Below are 23293 nucleotides of genomic sequence, written 5' to 3'. Positions count from 1 at the left end.
TTTTTTTTTCTGAGTTGTTTTAACTTGTGAAAAGTGAGATAGTCTTACTGTGGGTTGATGTAGTTTTTAGATGGGCATCTGTAGATCCTGATAGTCTGAATAGTGTGAGAGAAGATTTGTGAAGAATATATGTATTAAATAAAAAAAGATCAGTATTAAGTAAAAATGGGCTTCTTTGGATTAATTTTTAAACAGCAGATTAATTTGCTTCCCTTGGGGAATTTGTTGATTTGACAGAACTAAGTTCAGAAAATCTCAGAACCTGCTTTAAGATCATCAATGGTTATATCTTTTTATCATCAACAGAATTTTTGCAGGTATGTTGAAGTCATTTTTGTGTTTCTAAGAAATTGTGTAGTTATCATTTACACTGTTGCTAATTTGAAATTACAAATGCCTTTTTAACATTTGTTGTGTTAAGGATGGTGAAGCAGCATTGAGTGACTGTGATGCATGCGGTTCCATTGTAATTTAATGTAGATAATGTACTACATAGATAAGTGCATCATCATAGTCCTATCAGATCAGTCTCAGATCAGTGATCTCTGTTTCTCATACTCTGCTGTTGTACCTAACTTTTCCTAAGGTAAAGGTTTTTCTGAAGCTGCCCTTTCCTTATTAAAATCCCTCCAGTTGCTTATGGGGCAGCAAGAGCACATGTTGGATCAAGAGACTGCTCTTTCCCATCAAAATTGGCTTCTTCTTGAAATGAATGCTTTCCTCTTACCACACACACAAAAAATTGTAATTGAAACCGGTTGCCCTTAGCCCTCCAGTGTGTTGTTCTCATGTAGATTACGTGGAGCCCTAAGTTGAATTTTGTGTCTTCTCGATACTGCAGTTACATTCTTATGTATGTACTGATTTTTCTTGAATTTCAGACATATGCAGTAGGTCTGTGTCAATCCTTCTGTGACTTGTTAAAGGAAATCACTACAGAAGGTCAAGTTCAAGTGCTCAAGGTACGGTCATCTTTATAACTGGATATGTTTGTGAGTATCTTATTTACTTTTTGTGAAACTTGACATTTTACTGGTGTGTGACTGTCCGTAAGAAGAGTGGATATAATTCTCTGTGGGATTTTTTTTTTTTTTTATAATAGTAATTCAGTTAGTACTTCTGGACCAGGACTGTGAAGTGAAATATACACACAGGTTAAAGTGTAGTTCCAGTTTCTGTCATGATTAAGCTGATTGGGATGCCTGCCTGTTTTGAAACCTTACTTTGTATAGCAAGAATTTAAAATTTTTCAGAATAAATTGTCTAAAGACTGCTAACATTTGATCCTCCCTGACTCTTCAGTTGGTACCCTGCTTTGGGACACATTTTTTCACTTAATAATATGGTAGTTTCATTTTGAGTTGATTATTTAGGTTAAGACATGAAGTTTGTTGCGGTTGTGGATAACTAAGAGTTAATAGACTCTAAATTGTTTGTTATGTTTATCCTGTGAAGATTCGTCTGATAATCCATACAGGATAGAGTTCTTCACTGACATTTTAGACACCACCTCTTCCATAACATAAAATAAGTATCTGCAAAGATATTCCTAATTTTTTAATTTGTTTCTGATTTCTCAGTTATATTCTGTGTCACGTATAAGAGCTAAATTCTGGCCAGGCAAATGTTACCATATTGCAGTAGCATTTATGATGTGAAAACTGTCGCATTGTGATAGATCGTAGTACTACCTTTGTACCAGGGAGGTAGTTGCTCTCAGAGGTACAGGTGCATCAGAAAAGCCAGTGGGCTAGGTAATATTTGTAGCAGCAGACTCAAGTGTAGTTTGAAGACTGTGTAGGTAAAAGTTGGTACAATAACAGCCTTTTTTCATACTACGCACTGTGACAATCGCTATGTGTGGAAGAACTAATTTTTTATGTTAAAATATTTAATGTTTTGTTTTTCACAGACATTCTGTGCACACATGCAGATGTAAAGCTCTAGAAGTCCATGTAAATAATATGTGGTTAATGGACTTTTACATTGGTTACCTTCAGATTAACATTTACTGATCATCAGCCATGCATCCTGTGAGTCAGGGTCAGGAAAGCTTTCCTGTTAAGGACCAGCTAACAAATATTTGGGACTCTGGGGCATCGCGTGTTTGTCTTAACCCTTAAAACCTACTGTTAACAGTGTGCATGCAGTTGTCATTGATCTGTAAGTGAACGAATGTGGCTGTGTCTTCATAGTACTTGATTTTTGATACCATACAGTGAGTCAGATTTAGTTCATGGGTCTAGTTTGCTTTCTGCTCTATTGAGATTCAGTGCTTTCTTCTACTGGGTATAGGTGATAGGAAAACCACATTCTTCTACTCCAGAGTAATTCTGTCTCTTGGAAGGAGGAAGTGTGTAACAAACCTAGCTAGTGTGGCATAAACAGTGGGCTTGGCCTAGTAGCATCTCAAAACTTCCTGGTTAGTTTTTTCTAAACCTAAGTAGGGCATAGTCTATAAAAATGTTGCAAGGATGATTTTTATGACCACCTCACATGGGAGCCGCTGTCAACTCTGCTTACGCTGCCTCTGGCAGTGTGGAAGTGGGCATGTAACCCAGCATTCGGAAGAACACTTTTTCATTCATTTATTTGTTTCTTTTTAGAAAAGGGAGTTGAGATGTACGCTGAGTCTTGAAGAATGTTGAGAAGAGGTTAGGTTTCTCACATGAAATGCAGTGTTTTTACTTGCTACTTCTGGTAACCCTGGGAAGGAGAATCAGGCCAGTAGCGTGAAACACTGTAACTTCAACAGCTTTGCCTCTTGGCTTCCAGCTTCCTGCTGGTGCATCCGGGAAGCAGCAGGGGACTCGGGGGTTTGGGTCTGCGTCACCCAGGGGAAAGACTGGGATTCGGCCCTAGGCTCCTGGCTTCAGCCTGGCCCCGTCCTTGGTATGACAGGCATTTGGGGAGTGAACCAACAGATGAATCAATCGATCGATCAGTCTTTCAGCTCTTTTTTGTGGAGTTGGAGAAATGAGCATTATTCATCTCAGTGTCTTAGATGAATTATGTCCTATTAATGTAGCAACAGTATATTAAAGTAGAATTTTTAGGAGTGTGCTTATAATTTAGAAAGGTACTTATTTCTGGAGTTGAAATAAGAATAGTTTTGGTTAATTTTCATTTTCTGAGAAAGGGTATTTAGCACACATTTTTTTTAGCATTCTAGTTTGAGTTATTTTGAATTTGATTCACAAGAGAAATTTAAACCAAAATAATATGCTAATTCAAAAAGCCGTTAAATAGAGCGAGAATATAACAAGTATTACCATTGGATTTCGTAGGCTGCTTAGTTTCTCTTAGGAATTTGCAGGAGGATGAGAATACGAAAGAAGCATATGAACTGTGAGGGGGCTGAATCAGGCAACTGTGGGGCACGCCGAGACCCTGGGTGTTCAGGCCTGGTGCTACTGCCACTTCTCTGTCAGTACCCACGCCTACTGATTTCTAAGTATTTTCCAAGCTTCAAAGCTTACAAGTAACAGTAGTCATGTCTTTACTAAAATGCTTTTGTCATTTAAAAAAATTACATTTATGCCTGTATCAAAGTGGCATTTGGCAGTGTGTGTGTGTGTTGAGGAGCTGATGTCTCACACTATCGCAGCTTCATCTTTTGCTTTGTTCTTTGGAGGCGGAGAAGATAACAAGGCATTGCCCCTCTGGACGTAGTTCTGACTATTCTGGGAAAAGTGACTGGCAGTGTGTGAGTGATCGAAACGAGAGGAAATTTCTATGTCATTGTCTTTGTGGATTTTTTTCTCTGTGTGTGTGTTTTTAGAATTTCTCTCCTATGCTGCTATAAATGTTTCTGTTATGTAAAGTTCAGTAAATCTGTGCCTTGTTTCTGTGAATATTTACATATCAGCTGTTCATATAGGCAAGGCATCCTAAATTTTTTTAAAGTGACTTATTTGAGACAGGTAAGAGAGGCATGATACAGCTCCTGTCTGCTGGCTCTGGCCCCAGACGCCCCAGTGTGCAGAGCTGGGTTGGTCAGGAGCCGAGCACGCCGTCTCTGCGCTTGATGCATGTGGTGGGAACTTCACCGTTGTGATCCCTGCATCGGTGGTTGGTGTGGAGCACAGGTGTCTGCACGGCTAAACACGCACCCATTCCCAGCCCTACTGCTTATGCTGCAGTGCAGTGCCCCGCAGACACACTAATGGGCCAGCGCCTGGCTCTGCTACTTGCACTATTCTTTACAAAAAAATGCTTTAAATTCATTTAAAAAATTTACCAAAGGCAGTGAGACAGAGAGAGAGAATGAGAGAGAGAGAGAGAGAGAGAATCTCCATCTACTCGTTCATTTCCAAATGTCCTCAACAGCCTGGGCTGGGCTTGAACCAGGAGCGAGGGACTCAGTTTGGCTGTTCTGTGTGGGTGACAGCTATTCAAGTTCTTGAGTTATAACCACCTGCCTGCTAGGATGTATGTCAGCAGGAACCTGGAAATGGCACGGAGGCTGCACTTGAACTCAGGCACTTTGATATGGGGTGAGGGCACCCCACGGGACAACCCAACTGCTGTGCCAAATGCCCTTCCTCATGCACAATTCTTGGGAGTACCCTGTCATGCCCAGTTTCGTCATTTAATATGTAAGAAGTTACACCAAGTGATTTTTAATAATGTGTAACTGTGCAATAACTAAAATCCTGTTTGTGTATGAGCCATGTGTTCTAAGTGTTGAAGAAAAGAGTTTATTGCTTACATTTAAACGTCTCCCCTGAAAGAGAAGGAAATAGAGACTCAGAGACAGACAGTAATAACAGGGGCTGGTGTTGGGGCTTGTTGAGTAAGTCACCATCTGGGAAGCCCATGTTCCGCTCTGAGTTCTGGCTCTTCTAGTTTCTGATCTTAGCTCCCTGGTAATGTGCTTGGGACGCAGTAGATGATGGCTGACATACTGAGTTCCTGTCTCCCAAGTGGGAGGCCTGGATGGAGTTCCTGGCTCCCGCTCAGCTCTAGCCTGGCCTGCTCCTGGCTGTTGTGGGCATTTGGGAAGTGAGCCAGTGTGTGGACATAATGTCTTTCTAATAAGTAAATCTTAAAAGATAGATGGTAATATTTTCATTTTCTGTGTCTGTTTCTAAATACAAAACATTTATTTAATTCTGACATAAACATGATACTGGGAGCATTTGCCCTCTTTCGAGCATGTGAGAAATCACATCATGGGAGATAAGTCACTTTTCCGAGATCACCTGGCTAGTTAGTGCTGGAACAATGACATGAACACAGATACATTCTGACAAGGATTCAGGCTTTTAGCCTACTCGGGTGCAGTAAAAACCTCAGGTGCGAAAGTTAATTGCTAAGTGCAGATAAGTCTGTGTTTTCCAGAGGGATTTTAGAAACACATTGTGTTGCAAGTGTATTCAGAAGTCAAATGAGTGAAAGTTAAGGTGCTAAAGTTGTGTTTATAAGAAATAGCAAATGCTAATAAAAAGTGATTGGCAACTGATGTTTGGAGGTGCCAAACATATTTAACCGTACGTTGGAGTACTATCCGTATATACAGCTTTAGAGTGATTGCAATAACTAAGCAAGAAGCATTATGTAAGACTTTTGATTAAGGAATGGAACAAAGACAGGAATGGGAGAAGAAAGCTGTCTCGCGGTAAGGCACAGAGGGGCCTAGATCTTTGAGGATGCGCTGCATCTGTATTAGTTTAGAACTTGGAGATTTGTACAGTTCTTATGATTTTTAAAAAATAGCTGTTGATGTATGTGGTACAGTGATTAAGATTCTGCTTGAGGGCCGGGAGCCATGGCCCAGTGGCTAAATCCCCACCTTGCAAATGCCTGGATCCCTTTTGAGAGCTTCATGTCCCGGCTCTTCCACTTCCCTCCCAGCTCCCTGCGTATGGCCTGGGAAAGCAGAAGAGATTGGCCCAGCGCCTTGGGACCCTGCACGCTCGTGGGAGACCCGGACACTGATGACATCTGCACTGACAAATCTTCCATGTTTATCTTTCCTCACAGATATATTTTTAAAAAACAAGTTTTATTGAATTCATGTTTAATTCTGCTTTTTTACAATTTCATTGATTTTAGTCTGTAGGTGAAATCTGGTCCCTACAGCAAAATTTTAATATTTCTTAATATTGCCTTTGGATGTTTATTTCATTTCTCACTCAAAATTGAATGTTTTTATTTGTGTACCTCGTAGTTATTTGCAAAGTAGTTATTTCTTAGCTTGAAGAGGTTTCAAAATGCATGGGGATGTTTCTGATCGCCCATGGTCTTCAGAATGTCTTGTTTGCACATAACGAGCAGAAACTGGAAATGCTGAAATCCTCTCTGCATGGAGTAGTGGTGCCTAGTAAAGGCCAGTGTCACTCAGAAGCCCAGTAGTAGATCGGGACACAGGTGTGCAAGTCATCAGAGAAGCCGGACCTGCACGGGGGCGGGACGTGTCCACAGCTGCATTGGCTGGGGTCCCCCCCCCACACACACACACAAGTTCTTGGGCTGGAAGCCTCAAGCAGATGTTCTGCCACTCTTTCTCCCTAAAAAGTCGAACAAAAACAAAAACTTAGCCTTTGTAGAAATTTTGTGCTTGCTTATGTTCTACAGAAGGAAACATCTCATCATGTAAGAGTAATTTCTGGGCAGGTGTTGAATGCTGAATCGGTGCCTGGGTTTGCGTATGCCTTCCCTTCAGTACCAGCCTTCCGCAGACCCTGTAGGCAGACATTGATAGCTCAACTGCTTGGGAACTCCTGCCTGTGTGGGAAACCTGAGTTGAGATCCGGGATTCTGGCTCAGGTGTGGCTTAGCTTTGGCTCTTGCGGGCATTGCTAGAGGTAACCAGAGAGATGGGGCATTCTTTACTGTTTTCTGTCTTTTGTCTCGCTTGTCTTTCAAATAAAAATGGAAGTATATATTTTTTTCTAATACAAGCTTTCACGTGTGTCAATGCAACAAATAATCCATATAACTAAAATAGAATGATTTATACGTAAATATGCCATATATATACGAAAGTCCTTTTCTCCGGTTTCATAATGAGATTAAGTGTAGATTTGTTGGAGGGCAATGAGAGATGTCCACAGCTTTCTTTTTTATTATTAAAAGTAAATAATTTTAAAATACCTTTTGCTTTTTTTACAATTGCAACATTCTCTAATAGTTACTTAAAGTTCAAGTTAGTTGTTTAATGCAATTCTTATATTAACAGTGTGATACCTTAAGTTGTCACAATGTGATTATAGCTATGTCTAAACTCTACACTTTCTATCAGAGTGCAGTTTTTTTAGTGTTTTGTCTTGTAAACTATGTGTAGTGCCTGAATACTGCATTGTGTATGTATGGGGTTCAAAAAACATCATGGACAATGAAATTAGAAGTTAATCTACATTTCTCAGCTTTTTAAGAGCCTCCTCGTATTCTCAGGTTTGAGAGGTATTCTCAGGTCTGTTATTTAGTACATTTTGTTTGCCTGTGATTTCCATGAAGCTGACTTGGTAGTATTGAACGTTACCACTTTGTCTTTCTGATTTTTAGGTTGTGGAAAATGCTCTTAAAGTGAACCCAGTGTTAGGCCCGCAAATGTTTCAGCCAATTTTACCCTGCGTTTTCAGGGGTATTCTAGAAGGGGAGGTAAGAGTTCTCTTAAATAATATAGCGTTGGACTCCAGAGTTCTCACTTTAATTATTATGATTCAACAAGCCATTTGATAATTTTTTTAAAAAATTATAAAGTGTAAAAGTAAAGGGGGTCTTATAATTTCAAAATTAAGTAGATTTCCAGGAGAGTTACACACCTTTGCCTTTTCTTTCTCCACACAGGACATTGTTGACTTTCTTTGACATTTTATCTTTACCACGTGTGGAGTGTGTACCCACTCACAGTGATCTGAGGTGGAGCAATGGCTTACGGCTTAATTTCAGTGCTTAACTATTGTGACTAGCAGGGGGAAAATTAGTGCTAGTATTGAAGGTACTTTAAAATGTTCATAGAAAGTTTTTTTTCCCCATAATAAGCAGTATCTACAGACTTCTGAACACCTCTCATAGTGTTACAGAGTGAATGTGTGAAACCACTGCTCTTTCTAATTTCATTTCTAAATGAATGTATTCCTATATGTTAGGAATATTTAAAATAATTTAGTCTATTGGTAAGTATGTCTTTATTATATGTATATATGATGCAAATGTAACTCAGGTCTATGTATTTAGTACATATAATCTGATTGTAATACATACTTGGTTAACTAATTAGGATTTGGGCAGTTGGTGCCTGTTCATTCTGATGGGGAGCAATTTGAAGGAAAATATTGTAATAACTTTGGTGATTGTTGCTGTATTGATGATTGTTTATAATTGTTTTATAATCTGTACTGTAACATCATGTAACAGTTGCTATGTGTTGATTGCTTAGAGGTATCCTGTAGTGATGTCCACTTATCTTGGTGTTATGGGTCGAGTCCTGCTACAAAATACTGGTTTCTTTTCTTCACTGCTCAATGAGATGGCACAAAAATTTAATCAGGAGGTAAGAATCAGCTAATTTTGAGGAGTTCTTTACCCAAATATAGGTGAAGTAATGAATCCTTGCAAAATTTTTTTGTAATGTTTAAAATGTTACTTTGGTCTTTAATAATTTGTTATGCTCGTAATGTGGATTAGAAGAATGAAAAGAAAATGTGTAAAAAGCAAATGAAACTCTCAGAGCTTACTCTCGCCCAGAATAGGTAATTTTATTCTACATAGCCATCAATACAATATAATTTATGCTTGCTGTTTCTTGTTAATGATACATAATTTGATATAGAGGTATTTCTAATCTTGTACCTGTTTTGTTGTATTCTTTTAATGAACTTATGTTAATGCCATAGATTGAGAGATTTTTCCTAATAATTGTGCAAAATTTTCAGAGAAGGTTTAGTAGATGCTGAAATAATGGATAAGTTCTAAACATTCTTAAGTGAGTTGGTAACTTAAGACTATTTCTATGATCAAATAAGATTGTTTCAGTTTATTGACATTTGTAAGATGAAGTACATGAAATATATTTAATATTTCTGGAATAAGAAAATTGTGAAATCTTCAGATATGTGATTGAAAGAAATAGATAACTTAAGGAAATTGAGTGTAAGAAAGTATACATTTTAGAATATATGCAGTTTCTCTAACATTAGACTAATCTTATAAAGGATCCCTGGCTTGTTTGATAGGAGAGAATTTCATTAGCATATTGATTTTTTTTTAAGATTTATTTTTATTGCAAAGTCAGATATACAGGGAGAGGAGGAGAGACAGAGAGGAAGATGTTCCATCTGATGATTCACTCCCCAAGTGAGCCGCAACGGGCCGGTGCTGTGCCGATCCGATGCCGGGAACCAGGAACCTCTTCCGGGTCTCCCACGCGGTTGAGGGTCCCAAAGCTTTGGGCTGTCCTCGACTACTTTCCCAGGCCACAAGCAGGAAGCTGGATGGGAAGTGGAGCTGCTGGGATTAGAACCTACACCCATATGGGATCCCGGGGCGTTCAAGGCGAGGACTTTAGCCGCTAGGCCACGCCGCCGGGCCCGAAAATCTAGTTTTTAACAGTGCTTATCATTGATAATGATTCAAATATTTTGGGTTGTTGCCCCATCTGTTTTGCAGATGGATCAGCTCTTGGGAAACATGATTGAGATGTGGGTGGATCGGATGGACAACATCACACAGCCTGAGAGGAGGAAGCTTTCAGCTCTGGCTCTGCTGTCTCTCCTGCCATCTGATAACAGGTGAGGGCTTCTGTTTTGTTCTGTTTGTTACTTTAAAGCAGCATGGAAATTTAAAAAAAAAAAAAGCATTGTGATTAACACTATTTTTGGTGATAGCTTGTGTGTACTGCTGGGTAGCGTTGCTTTTAAATACATGGGTGTTGATATTAGCAGATAATGTTGTGACAGGAGTTAGTCTAGATTTGGAAAGGTATATATTCACTCTTTAGTGTTGTGGGCACCAGCTTAATTTGATTTATTAATTTTTCATTTTATATCCTTGTGACTTTTTTTAAAGATTTATTTATTTTTATTACAAAGTCAGATATACAGAAAGGAGGAGAGACAGAGAGGAAGATCCTCCGTCCGATGCTTCACTCCCCAAGTGAGCCGCAACGGACTGGTGCTGCGCTGATCCGAAGCCGGGAACCAGGAACCTCTTCCGGGTCTCCCACATGGGTGCAGGGTCCCAAGGCCTTGGGCCGTCCTTGACTGCCTTCCCAGGCCACAAGCAGGGAGCTGGATGGGAAGTGGAGCTGCTGGGATTAGAACTGGTGCCCATATGGGATCCCGGGGTGTTCAAGGCGAGGACTTTAGCTGCTAGGCCTCGCCGCCAGGCCCTATCCTTGTGACTTTTATAATCACTGGATTTTTTACACTTATTTTAATGTTCTTTTTATATACACATAGTAAATATTTCAAAATCAACATTTCAAAAATTAAATAATAAATAGTATTGTTAAATAATAATTTATTACATAAAAATAAAGTTTTGAATTTTGAATTAACTCTAAGAATGTTTGCCAGATTATTTTTTTCTTTTGTAAATGAAGTCTCATTATTGTATGCTTAAGTTCTTACTTCCAAAGAACAGGTACAGAATGTTTGGTTTTAGACATTTAAAGAATAACAATGTTTTAATTCCATCTTTTTGGAATTTGGCATTACAAACTTTTTTTTGTACTTAGTTTGTAACTTTATTTGACAATTACTAGGCCTCATCCATATTCAGTTTGTGCATTTTAGAAAGTGATGCAAGAATCCACTTATATATAACTTGTATATTACCTACTTTCAGAACTTGTATCGTAATTCTCTATCCTTGTTATGTTTTCTGAACAGCCACAATCAGATGTAATATGGGACATTCCTTTTTCTTTGGAACAGTTTTCTTGAACCTGGTGTCTGTGTGCACAAGTGAGGGTCCCCCCGCTGCATGGCTGATTGACACATTTCTGTGTATGTGCCATGTACAGTCTTCTCAAAGTCCGCTCCATTTATGAACTCCTAAACAATGATGGCATTTTTAAACACATTTTACTTCGTTTTATTATCATTTAATGATATAGTTCCCTAAGCCTTGGGATTTCCCTTAACCCCTCTCAACTCCCTCCCCTTCACTGAGTTCCCCTATATCATTACTATAGTATAGTTCTTCATACACAGTCATATGTTCATCAGTGTGGGCATGGACAATGGCAGAGAGTCCAGCATCCTATTGTCAAGATAGTTAACAGTTTTATTGGGAGTCCAACTTTGATCTGGAAGTAGAGATGCATACTGCATTGTTACCTCACATCTGGATTTGGTGGTCCCCATTACATAGTTACTATACATCCCCTTAAATGAAAAGCCACAAAACAAAATCAACAACAGGAGAAAAAAGAAATTAACAACACCACGAAGTTAAATAACATGCTATTAAATGACTGATGTGTCACTGAAGAAATGAAAATCAAGATCCTTTTTGAAGAAAATGATGCTGCTGTATGATCTACGAGTCATTGAATGATTTAATCAGAAGAGAGTGTTTGAAGAGGTGAAACCAACAGAAAACAACAAAACAACATGTGATATAGTTTCCACTGATCTTTGTTGAAGTGTGTCTCCTCCAGACAATAAACAGATGGGTTTTGTTTTTTAATCCAGTCTATTAATCTATGATGTTTGATTGAGCTTAAGCCATTTACATTCAGAGTTTAATATGTATGGGTGGTACTTTGGTCCTGTCATTTTAGGAATGGGTTGTTCATTGGTTTAGTCTTCTGTTGTCATTTTACTGGGATGTTGTTCCCGTTTGCCTTTGGTTTTATATTGAGATTTTTCAGTTTAGAAGTAATGAAACCATAATGGTGATTAGCAAAGGCTAGGTTCTCAGATGCATGGAGGTTAAAAGTAGTCATTGGAAAATCACTACTCAGTAATCCTTCAGTGGCAATGCTGCTATTTAACAGTGCGTATGAGCACTCCCGTGTGCATGACAGTCAGTTTCAGTTGTCAGTCAGTTAAACATTTTGTTGTTTTCGAAAAAATTTTTTCCCCTCTCTGTCAAGTCTGGAAATGACTTTGCACAAAAAGAAACGAGAGTACTTTCTAGGTGTGAAATGGAGAACACAAGGTTAACCTGCGAAGGCCAGAAAGCAAGGAAGTATTCAGAAGAATGAAGTCCTGTGTGTGGGAACGCCCCCTGGCCACCGCTGGGGCAGTTTGGGCATCACAAGTGGCTGAGGTCCTGACCTACCACATGCTGGGATCCCATAAAGGCACCGGTTGAAATCCTGGGAGCCCAGGTTCCCAACCAGCTTCCTGCTTGTTGCCTGGGGGTGGTGGTCTGGGATGACCCTAGACCTGGGACCCTTCACCCGTGTGGGAGATCCAGAAGAGGTTCCGGGCTCTTGGCTTCAGCTCAGCTCCAGCCACTGTGGTCACTGAGGGAGTGAATCATTGGATGAAAGATCTTCCTCTCTGTTTCTCCTCCTTTTTGTATATCTGCTTTCCAATAAAAATAAATAAATCTTTAAAAAAAAAAAAATCTGTGATCAGCCTCCTTTCCTTCATTCAAAATGTTACCAAGAATCTACAATGAAGCTTAAAGAAAGATTGTGATTGTTAATTTGGTTCCTGAAAAGGGGTTGTAATTCAGGCTCTCTAGGCAGCTCACATTTCTCTTGTTTTATTGATAGTGTATGTGTTTTTCTATTTGGATGCTCATGCTTTCCCTTGTTTTGAGCATGGGACCATAAGTACTTAAGCCAGCTGTTGCCCAATCTCTAGTAGAGAGCTGGATTGCAAGTAAACAGATAGCTAGAACTCAAGCAGGCATTTTGATATGCCTTGCTGGTCTCACAGGCATTGGCTTAACCTCTTATGGCACAGTGATGTCCCCTAAAATACCTCTAAAAGAACTCACATTTCAAGAACCTATTTCCCACTCTGTAGCATTTTCTTTATTAGAGAGTTGTTTTAGAAAAAAATTTTGAAATCACTTTTTAAAGGCATGTGGTCCCACATATAAGTTTTCTTTTGTCAAGTTTAATTTGTTAGCAAACACTTCAGGGAACTGGTGCGGTACTGTATGTGAAATTTGTTTGAATCGCTTGATGCCTGTGTGAGAGTAGACACTAACATGATCTATACACTGATAGATGGCCATCAGCTGTCTGCCTTCCAGCACGATGGGGCAGAGCGTAAGCGTGAGAGACCACAGCAGTTGGAAGCAGTGTAGATGGTAGGGTTAGCAGGCTGGGTGGCAGGAACCTGTTACTCATTGTAGTTTGAAAAATAGGTGTGTCATAGAATTACTTTTCACACAAGTGAGAAGTTTGATTATCACAGTTGATACGTTGTGTGGAACTCTGGCTCTTTTTGTAGTGGTTTGATACGATCTATTGGATGGTCTTTAGCACCAGTGGCTCAATGGGGATATTGCCCTACAAATTAATTGGAGCAGTTTTCCTGTGGCGATGCACTTTCCCTCTGCGTCATCTGTGATGGATGTTGTTGTGCTTGAAGGTGCTGCTAAGTGTTTGCTCCGTTTCATTTAGGGCTTCTTTGCAATCATGTCTCTTCATTAGATAAGTCTTACCCTCAAAATGTGTCTTTGCCTCTCATATCTGTAATTTTTAAAAAAAGAGATCGATCTATTTGAAAGGAGTTACAGATAAGGGAAATATCTAGAAATTTAGGTACTTTTTTAAAGATTACATATGATGTTTAGAGGTCTGCATCAGGAAAACTGCGTTCTGAAAAGATAAATTCCCAAGATTTCCTTTGAACAATACATTGGAAATACAGATAAAATTACTTCCTGCCACTCAGTTTCCTGTATCCATGGCAACCTCTGTTTCACACACTGACTGTAGAGGAACCAGTGTGAAGAGTGGTGTTTCCTGAGAAAACTGACTTTAAAAAAACAAAAGTGGAGGTCAGGAGCAGAGCCTCAGAGCAACGGCGTTCAGAAATGTCGTTCTTCAGGCTGCGAAAGAAAACCTTTCCTTGGTAACTGAATGCTAATGATGTGAATTTCCTCTTCTTGGTAAGATTATTTATTTAAATTTATTTAACTTAAGTGTTCTGTCATGAATGTGTATTTTTCATTATGCTAGTTGATGTTAAATTCAAAATCGATAAAGGGACTTATATACAAAGACTATATTCCTACATCATTTATCACCTTTGTTACAGTGAATATTTTTAATTAACTTAGCAAACATTTGCAGTTTATTAAGCTTGAATTATCCTTTTTTCAGGCAATAACTGGATTAGTAACCAGAGATATTGATAATGCTGGGCTATATGCCAAACATTATTTTTATATTCTCTTCGTATCTCATCGTAGTATGATTTATGATGTGTTATTAGGCTAATCCTAATAAAATACAGTACATTTCAGTATTAGAAAAATTTCATCTTAGGAACTTCTTGACCATTTAAGTTTTTCATTCCCTTTTTAGAGTCAATTCTGATAAGAGGAGAGAAATCAGGAACAGGGCCGTTTTGGATTATGGTTTCCCTGCTTGTTCAGGACCGTTTCTACTTGTTATTTGTTTCCTTGTATTACTAATCCTTAAAGACATACATGGATGTACATCTGTTTGCCAGCTGTGCACTGCTAGATAAGTTACCTGCTGAGACTTAGGCCTTTCAAGTAATCCTAAGAACTTTCCTGAAGATATAATTTTTCTGTATCTGATTGCAAATAATATATAACTGAGAGCAAATTAAGTGGGCTTCATTCTCTTGTAGCTTTGTATTTGCATAATTCTGACATTGCACATTAGTATCCTAAAGCCTTTGTTCAATTGATAAATTTTTTTAAAATCTAATTGGTAATTTTATAGAAATGCTTAGATACAGGAATACTTAAGGGACTTTTAAATCTTTATTATTAATGGGGGAATCTCAACTGAACTTGAACTGTGGTTATGCAACAAGGTGGAGGAATCCACCATGGTGGGAGGGTTTGGGGAGGGGTGGGGAGAATCCCAGTACCCATGAAACTGTGTCACATAATACAATGTGATACAATGAATTAAAAATAATAAATAAATAAAAAAATCTTTATCATTTATATTTACTGCCACATCAAGTGTGTTTTGTTGCAAGAGGAAGAATTCAGTGATTTAGTTTCTATTCAGTGCTTAAATCTGCGGGGAAATGGCCTCAGTCTCTTTGTTGGGAAGGTTGCTGTTGGGGTACTTGATTGATCAGTCAAAGGTACTTTGAGAATACCAGACTCAGGCCTTTAGCATCTTGGAAACTTTGTTTGCTTGTGGAAAGAAATAACTTAGCAAAAGTGTCATCAAGTACTTTAGAAGTGTTTGAGCAGCCGAGAAGACGGTCTTGTTACCGTGTTGAAGGACTGCAGTCCTTTGCTTTGGAAGGACTTAGTTTCTCTCCTCTTGAAAAATTCAACAATTAGAAATATTACTAGGAATGGATTTAGTATAATTAATCACCTTAAATATTTGATCCTAAATCAAAATGATTTAGAAAGAATCAATTCTGATACATTCAGTTTGTAAAAGGATTTACTGTCCCTTTAGTTAGATGGAAATGGAATAATTGGCGCTGATAATGATGAATTTGACAACATGGGAGCATCTCTGAAGATCCTTAATCTGTCATTTAATGATCTTACAGACTTACATCCAAGGGTCCTTAAGCCCTTGTCTTCATTGACTCATCTTCAGGCAAATTCTAATCCTTGGGAATGTGGCTGCAACCTTTGGGGCCTTCGAGACTGGCTAGCGTCTTCAGCCATTGCTCTAAACATCTCTAGTCAGAATCTCCCATCCGTGCGTGGCAGAGCACTGCGTCCCGTTAATCCGACTGACATTACAGATTGCACTGCATCTCCCACAGCAGTACCCGGAGCTGAGGCTGTGCGTGTCATCACACTCGTCACCAGAGGACTGCGTTAATGATGGCCTGGCATAAAGTAACCACAAGTGGGAAACATTTGGAAAATGCTGAAACTGAGAGCGTTACTTTCTGGGAGCAAATTCATACTTCACCTGCCAGTAGATCTTTTCCAGAGAATACCTTTGGTGGTCCATTAGAGACTACTGCAGGGTTACCTGTTCAGATACAGCTGACATCCTCTGTTAACTTGAACTTGGAAAAACACAGTGCCCTACCGACAGACACAGCTTCTGTGTCAGGAAAAACATCTCTGATTTGTATACAAGAAGTTGAAAAGTTGAATGAGGCTTTTGACATTTTGCTAGCTTTTTTCATTTTAGCTTGTGTTTTAATCATTTTTCTCATCTACAAAGTTGTTCAGTTTAAGCATAAATTAACACCACAAGAAAACTCAGGGGAAAATAGACTTGAATACTACAGCTTTTATCAGTCAGCCAAATATAATGTAACTGCTTCAATTTATAACCCTTCCCCGAATTCTCTCCAAAACCCTGGTCAGGAGCAGATTCAGCTTAATAAACCAGTTGTTTCTGAAAGTGAGGCACAGGTCATTCTATTTGAACATTCTGCTTTGTAGTTGAGCTACACAGTGACTCTAAGAGAATGTCTTTTTTTTTTTTTTTTTCCTCAAGTGCTATGGATGTCAGTAAAACTGAAGCCTCTAAATAGAATTATATACTTGGGAATTGTATGCTTGGAAATATGCATTATATGAGCTTTGGCATAATTAAAAATTATATATTTTTAAATTTGTGAATAGTGTATTCATTCAGCAAATATTTACTTTGATAGGCCTTAAGGAGTAGTGGCCCATGTTTTTGTGTGCCAAGCAGTATGCTGAATGCATCAGATCTAATCACATTTAATTCATAAAACAGTCGTATTAAGTAGGGCTCTCTGCATTGTGTGGGTAAGAAACTTAGAGAGATTAACGAGCCCAGATTTTCATAGCCTGTAACATGCTTTGCATCTGTCCAGAGCTGCTGCTTCTGATTTCATAGTGTCAGGATTATAATTGTGGAAAAAAATAGACATGGTTCTAATTTTTGGTAGTTTAAAAATCTGAAAGAGGTATATGATACCATATAGTATAGTAAGTACTGTTGTTGGAGATTGCTATGAATTTATCATGTGAAAATAAGAAATGGCTATGTGAAAAGGAACTTCAAAACTAGATTGTCAGAGACAGAAATTCCTTAGGGGTCAGAGTAGACATTGTGGGAGAGTGAGGAAACTTAACGGAACTTAAAAGTAGTGGGAAAAAAAAGAACCCTTGCTGCCCCTTTATTCTCCCTCAGCATTGCACTTTTAGTTGGAGTCCTCTTTCAGGAGCATTTGTTGAGCTTGCCTGTGGCCCTCTGTGTATTCTTAGCCGTAATTAAACAGCTTCTTCTCTCTTTTTTCCTGTTCTTCTCTCTTTTTTCCTGTTGCTCAGGACACTTTATTTTAGGAATCTTCCAAGTGCTAGTAAATGCAGTCAGATCCCATTTGTATTCATGTGTCCCTAGGTTACAGAAACTTTTTAAAAACTTTTGCTGATGTGTGAATCATATACAAAGTAGGCAGGTTTGTGTTCCCAACTGCCAGATGAAGAAACAGAAATGAGACCCAGTGTTGTAAGCTTTGAAGTGGCACAAAACCAGCATGTTATGGTCAGGATATTTTTACCCAGTTATCTCAAACAGCATGGCCACAGATAACAATAAAATCACACAAATTTGTATCTTGGCAGCAGAAAGAGAAAAAGGGGGAGCTTAGGGAATCTTTCACAAGCGTCTGAAAAACAACAGGGAGCCTTTCTTACCTGTGTGGTCCTCGTGTGCTTCCTTAGGTCCCATGGGCCTTCTCTTTCTGTACAAGGGTCCAACTCCTTTGCGTGTTTCCTGTTACTGACCTACAGGCCAGAAAACGCGTATCTCCTTGTGGCATCATACACTCTTTCAGCTAAGAGGAGGTAGTGTGGGGCGTATGCGACAAACCAGAAAGCTGTAACATGTATAACTAGATTTATTTTTATTTTTATTTATTTTTATTCCCATGTCCTACCGAATACTGATTTCCTCAGTGAAGTTTGTATTTGTCTTTTCATTGCTGGACCTTCCTACAAGCTCTTAGGCCAGTGAAAGAGTTATGAATCAGGGTTTTTTTTAATTATTATTATCTGCTTTCTTACTGATTTCAGTTATAGAATACATAATAAGGTAATAGATCCATTTTTTTATGCCAGTAGTGTGTTGTCTCAACAGTCATGTTTAAAATTAGCATCCTCTCACTAGTGCTCACTTTGAGAAAGCTGACAGGCTTGTATGTGCACTTTAAAAAAAAAACAAAACAATTTATTTTCATTGGAAAGGCAGATCAGATTTATAGAGAAGAGAGACAGAGGGAAAGATCTCCATCTGCTGATTCACTCCCTGAATGGCAGCAGCGGCCAGAGCTGAGCCGGTGCGAAGGCAGGAGTCTCCTCTGTGTCTCCCATGTTGATGCAGGGTCCTAAGGCTTTGAGCTGTCCTCCGTTGTTTTCCCAGGCTTTAGGGAGCTAGATGGGAAGTGGAGCAGCTGGGATAGGAACTGGCACTCATATCGGTTCCTGTCACTTGCAGAGAGAGGATTTAACCATTGAGCCATTATGCCGGGTCCATGCCTGCACATTTTTAATGAAGAAAGCCTCTCAAGTGAAAAGGGAAATATCTTGGTGAAAGCGGTGTGAATGAACGAGTTATTTAGTACACCTGCTGCATCCCAGATGTGCCTTATTTCCTTACTGTGCACTCCTAGGGCAGCACGTGATACAGTCCAGGACACTGTATTTTAGCAGAAAGTAATTTTCTTGCTCTGAATGAGTATATATGTGTGTATGTGTATGTATGTGTGTGTCCATCCGTTCCTTCCCATGTCTGTTACATTTTTCATACATATGTGTAAACCCTAGCTTGAAAATGAAAGGATCCAGATGAGGAAGTTGTGCCATATTTTGAACCAGAGACGTAAACAGTTTGTAGCACAGTGTTAAAAGTAGGACTGGAAGGAATTAGAAGTAAACATCCCAAGGATAAATCTGACAGTTACATGTTAGATGGGTGAGTGGAAAGAAAGTTGCAATGGAATCCCATGTTTCTGGCATGATTTCCTGATGGTGATGCTGGAAGGAAGTTTAAGTTTGGAAGAGTGCCAAATTTGGAAATTTGGTTCTGGTTTTCTGTTTTGTTTTTGTTGGGGAGGCACTAGTAAATTTGGTGTTGGGTACTGTAAGTAAGAGATTCTTATGGGAGTGGCTGGGAAGGCTGGAGATGTACTCCAAAGCCTGTAGATCTCACAGCGGTGTCGCTGAGTGGGCCAGCGAGGTGTTTTTGGTCATCTTGAGTATAACATTTCTAAAGCTATAACAAAATGCTCCAATGGCATTGATTTATATGAAGTTGTTAGTTTAAATACACATGTGTGTGTTTTGTTTTAGAGAGATTTTTCCCCTTGTGTTTTAATTTTCACATTTAAATATTGACTTTATTTTTAACATTGTTTCCATAGTTGAGAGGGAAGCATGCCTCTCCTCATGTTGACTCCTGTTTAGGATGGGGCAGGTCAAGGTATGGAAGAAGGTGGGTGGGGCAAATGCTTCAGTTTTTTCTTGCTTCCTGTGTCTGTAGGGAGGGAAGTGGAGGGGCTCACTCTTTGCTGTCAAACTAGTCAGCCCCCCCAGGGGTGGGAGTTGGTCCTTTGATAGAGCCTTAGAGACCTGATGTGGGAAAAGTATTCTGAGGGTGTTACTCAGGTGGTTTTGGTAGCTCTGAGATGTCATCATCTTCATTACTCCAGGGCTGAGAAAATTTTTCCAAGGCCTGTAGACTAAGTCCACCTCATTGTGCAAGCATAAACTCAGACACTTTCTGCAGAGTTTAGCCAGGAGAGTGGTCCAATTTTTCCATTCTCATATGTGTCACTTGATATCCTCTGCTGGCCCAGGTGAGCTGGCGTCATGTCCACTGTGTGCATCTGGCATGCCGACCATCGCACAGGCAACTGAGGAGGCCCAATCCCGGTACATGCACTCCAAGGTCAGGTCAGACCACAATATTGAACCTTGTGGCCAGGGCTTGAGTTCAGGGATCTGGTTGTAGAGTCCCCCAAGAAACCTCACCTGAGGCAACCTCAGATTTGACTCTTGTGTTTGCCAGCCAGGTAGTCTGCTGCCCCAGGCAGTGCATGTACTGGTGGATGCAGCTGCCTGGTCAGTTCTGCCTCCTGCCCCATATCTCATGCAAACCGATGGGTGGTGTGGCCTAACCCAGCCCAGCCCGCTACAGTCCTGATCTTCATGCACACCAGCAGGTGCCACAACCTAGTTGGGGGTAACCCCCAATAAACCCCACCAGGTCCCCTGGCCCCACTTTTTGTATGTGCTGATGTATGCTGTGGCCTAGCTAAATCTGTCCTGCATCCTGTCTGGTTCTCATGTCCACATCATGAGTACTGCAGCTTAGCTCAGCCTGACCTGCCCTCACACCCAGCTCACACGCGTGCACAACGCTCCTCTGCCTTGCATATCTTGGTCCACCACCAGCCCTGTCTGTTGTGCTCACCAGTGGGAGCTGCAGCCTAGCAAAGCAGTGCCCTGCAGTTCCCCTTCCAGGCCCACTCCCAGCCTTCGATCTTGTGCTTGCCTGGGGATCCTGTGGGACAGACTGACATGACTTGTACCCACCCAGTCCAGACACTTGCCAGACTGTGCTACAGCTTAGCCTAGCTGGCCTACCCCAGACCATCCTGCTTCCGGTCTCAGCTCTCATGCTCACCAGTGGAAGCAGCAGCCCTGCAGGGAAGTCCCCAAAGTTCCCTTACAAGGTCTGTTCCCAGCCCTGAGTCTTAGGCTTATTAGCAGATGCAGTAACCTAGTTCAGCCCTGCCCTGCCCCCAGTCTCAGCTCTAGCCAGTGAGTGCAGCAGCCTGGCCCAGGCTGGCCCACCCCAGCCCTCATGTGAACCAGAGGGTGTTGCTGTTCAACCTGGCCTGGCCTATACAGCATGCTCTCTTGTGGCAGTGTGTGCTGTGGACTGACCTGGTCAAGCCTACCTTTAGATCTGGACCACATATATGCCAATATGTGCTGTAAGCTAGCCTGGTCTGGTTGCTTCAACCCCAACTCTTGTGCTCATCAGCAGAAGGACCTGTATCCTTACAGGGGATTCCCCAGGTACTCCTACCAGGCCTGCTCCCAGCAATGAACCTGTGTGTGTGTGTGTGTGTGTGTGTGTGTGTGTGTGTGTGTGTCCACGCACATGCATGTATGTGCCTATGGATGCTGCCATGTATACAGAAATGGTTTGGCTCAAGTCCTAGCACTCGCTAGCGGGTACTGCTGCCTAGCCTGATTGGTCCACACCCATTCCAGCTCTCACTGGTGGGTGCTACAGTACTTACTGGTGAGTGCTTCCAGCCTGGTCCATTTTCCTCACCTGGCTCTCATGTGAACCAGTGAGTGCCATGGCCTGGCCTGGCCTGGCCTGTCTCACAGCCATTCTAGCTCTGGCAAGCACAAGCAAGTGCAGGAACCTAACCCAGCCTGACCCATCCCCAAGTCCAGCCCATATGTATGCCAGGGGTGCTTCAGTCTTGCCCATCTTAGCCGCCCCCAACCCTGGCTCTCATACTCCCCAGTGGGAGCTGTAGTCTAGCAGGGGAATCCACGAAGTTCTTCCAGGTCCATTTTCTGCGCCAGATATTGCAGATGCTTAGGATACTCCAGCTTAGCTTGGCATGGTTTGCCCTCAGTCTCAGCTCTTGCTGGCGGATATTATAGCCTAGCCCAGCTGAGTGTGGTGCACGCCCTGTCCTGGTGCTCATGTGTGCCAGTGGGTGCTGAAGCCTGCCCCCAGACCTGGGCTATACAAATGCTGACAAATGTTGCAGTCTTTCTTGGACTGGGCACATACTTGTTAGAAATCATTAGTATTAGGTTCTGCTTCTTCCCCAAATCCCGTTTGGATTATGTCACTCTAATTTTCATGAGCGCATTGTCTTCCTTTTGGTCTGAGCCGTGTGACACACAGGATTTCCCCAGGAATTGAACTGAAGACTTCAAGTACCTCTTTGCACAACTTTAATAACATCAGTACAGTTGACATTTTTGTTTTGAAGGTTTATCTTGATGGTTATCTTGCAGTTACTGTATTTGAATTATTTGTAACAATTTTCCAAAGTTTACAGTGGTGAGGTCATATCCCCCCAACCACAATAATTAGCAGATCTTTGTGAAAATCTTTTATCACTTTTTTAAAAAGAGGAACTGATTCTGTGACTGTTGTAAATATCCAAAATAAACATTGGAGGAGATTTCTCCAGTTTTCTCAGTTTTGTAACAGTCATTAACTGGAAAATCACATCGGATGGTACTTTCCACTCCTCTTGTTGCATGCAGATCATTTCAGTTATTTTTTAGACTTGTAATAGCTTTAGTTGGGGTGGGGGCCCAATGAGTGCGCATTCCAGAAGGTACTGAGGGAAGACATTGTGTAGCAGCCTGTTTGAGGATCATTAAGTTGAGATAAAAAAAGAAACAGTATTATTTTTAAAATAGTGAATTTCCACTATGAATCTTAAGCCTGTTTCCTTGCCAGTGTTTGCCGGGGAGATTAGATTTATTAATATGCATTTCCGTCCAGAGTCTTACTGTGTAAAGCGATGTGTATTTCCATTAAGTGACAAAAGTGTTTACAACAGAGTTCCTGGGGAATATCTAAAAGAAGAAAAAGTCCCAGTTCTGATGTTTCTTCCCCTGACTCTCTTTAAAGCAAAGAACATTCTTTTCTTGACCCTATTAAGCCATAGAAGCAAAGAAATTCTATTAAGTGAATTATTTGGTGTTGGCTTTTTTGCACCTAAAAATGTACTACCTTTACTCCCCTCCTTTATTTAACTTATAATTATGGAACAGTGACTTCAGATAGGTTATCTGAAGTATAATTACAGTGTGATTTAAGAGAAGTTGAAAATTCAAAATTAATTTAAGTATTGATTTTTTTCCTTTCTTTGGCCTGTTAATATGAAAGCTATTGTCGATTTCAGCTTGTAAAACTGTCCTATAAGTTTAATTGAAAGTTTTGTCTATGTTCTTTCCTAGCTGTTTTTTTTTCCCCTTCCTTCCTGTTTTCTTCCTAAAAGTACAGGGACCAAAATATGGAGTAGGTAGGCATTCTGTAGATGGTGAAGTTCCTTGCCATAGTATGTGTGTGTAATCTGACTAGATCCTCTCACACACTTTGAATAAAGGAAATACAATGACATCAAAATATATCCTCCTGCAGTAGGGTTTAGATACAAGTGAGAGTGTATTAGAATGACATCTCCAAGTTATTATTTTATCCATCTCCTTATTT

General features: G+C 40.3%; 2 protein-coding genes across 2 annotated transcripts in view; both read left to right on the top strand.

Annotated features, from left to right (window-relative positions):
• Positions 1 to 23293, top strand: part of IPO11 (importin 11) — a 141810-nt gene that overhangs the window by 94943 nt on the left and 23574 nt on the right. The window contains exons 23-27 of the mRNA XM_058680020.1: positions 238 to 317; positions 882 to 962; positions 7510 to 7605; positions 8387 to 8500; positions 9616 to 9737. Of these exons, the coding sequence (XP_058536003.1) occupies positions 238 to 317; positions 882 to 962; positions 7510 to 7605; positions 8387 to 8500; positions 9616 to 9737 (493 nt within the window). The remainder of the gene's footprint in view (positions 1 to 237; positions 318 to 881; positions 963 to 7509; positions 7606 to 8386; positions 8501 to 9615; positions 9738 to 23293) is intronic.
• On the top strand, positions 13893 to 16750 carry LRRC70 (leucine rich repeat containing 70). Its single transcript, XM_036493757.2, has 2 exons — positions 13893 to 14031; positions 15639 to 16750. The coding sequence occupies exon 2, from the start codon at positions 15919 to 15921 to the stop codon at positions 16495 to 16497; it is 579 nt and encodes a 192-aa protein (XP_036349650.2). The 5' UTR covers positions 13893 to 14031; positions 15639 to 15918; the 3' UTR covers positions 16498 to 16750.

The sequence above is a fragment of the Ochotona princeps genome, chromosome 23 (genome assembly GCF_030435755.1).
Source record: "Ochotona princeps isolate mOchPri1 chromosome 23, mOchPri1.hap1, whole genome shotgun sequence".
NCBI classification, from domain to species: domain Eukaryota; kingdom Metazoa; phylum Chordata; class Mammalia; order Lagomorpha; family Ochotonidae; genus Ochotona; species Ochotona princeps.
Note: the sequence above shows the minus strand (reverse complement) of the source record. Positions and strands in the feature narration are given on the sequence as shown.

Coding starts and splice junctions, on each gene's coding strand:
- LRRC70 (XM_036493757.2), top strand. CDS start 15,919: ATGATGGCCTGGCATAAAGTAACCACAAGTGGGAAACATTTGGAAAAT.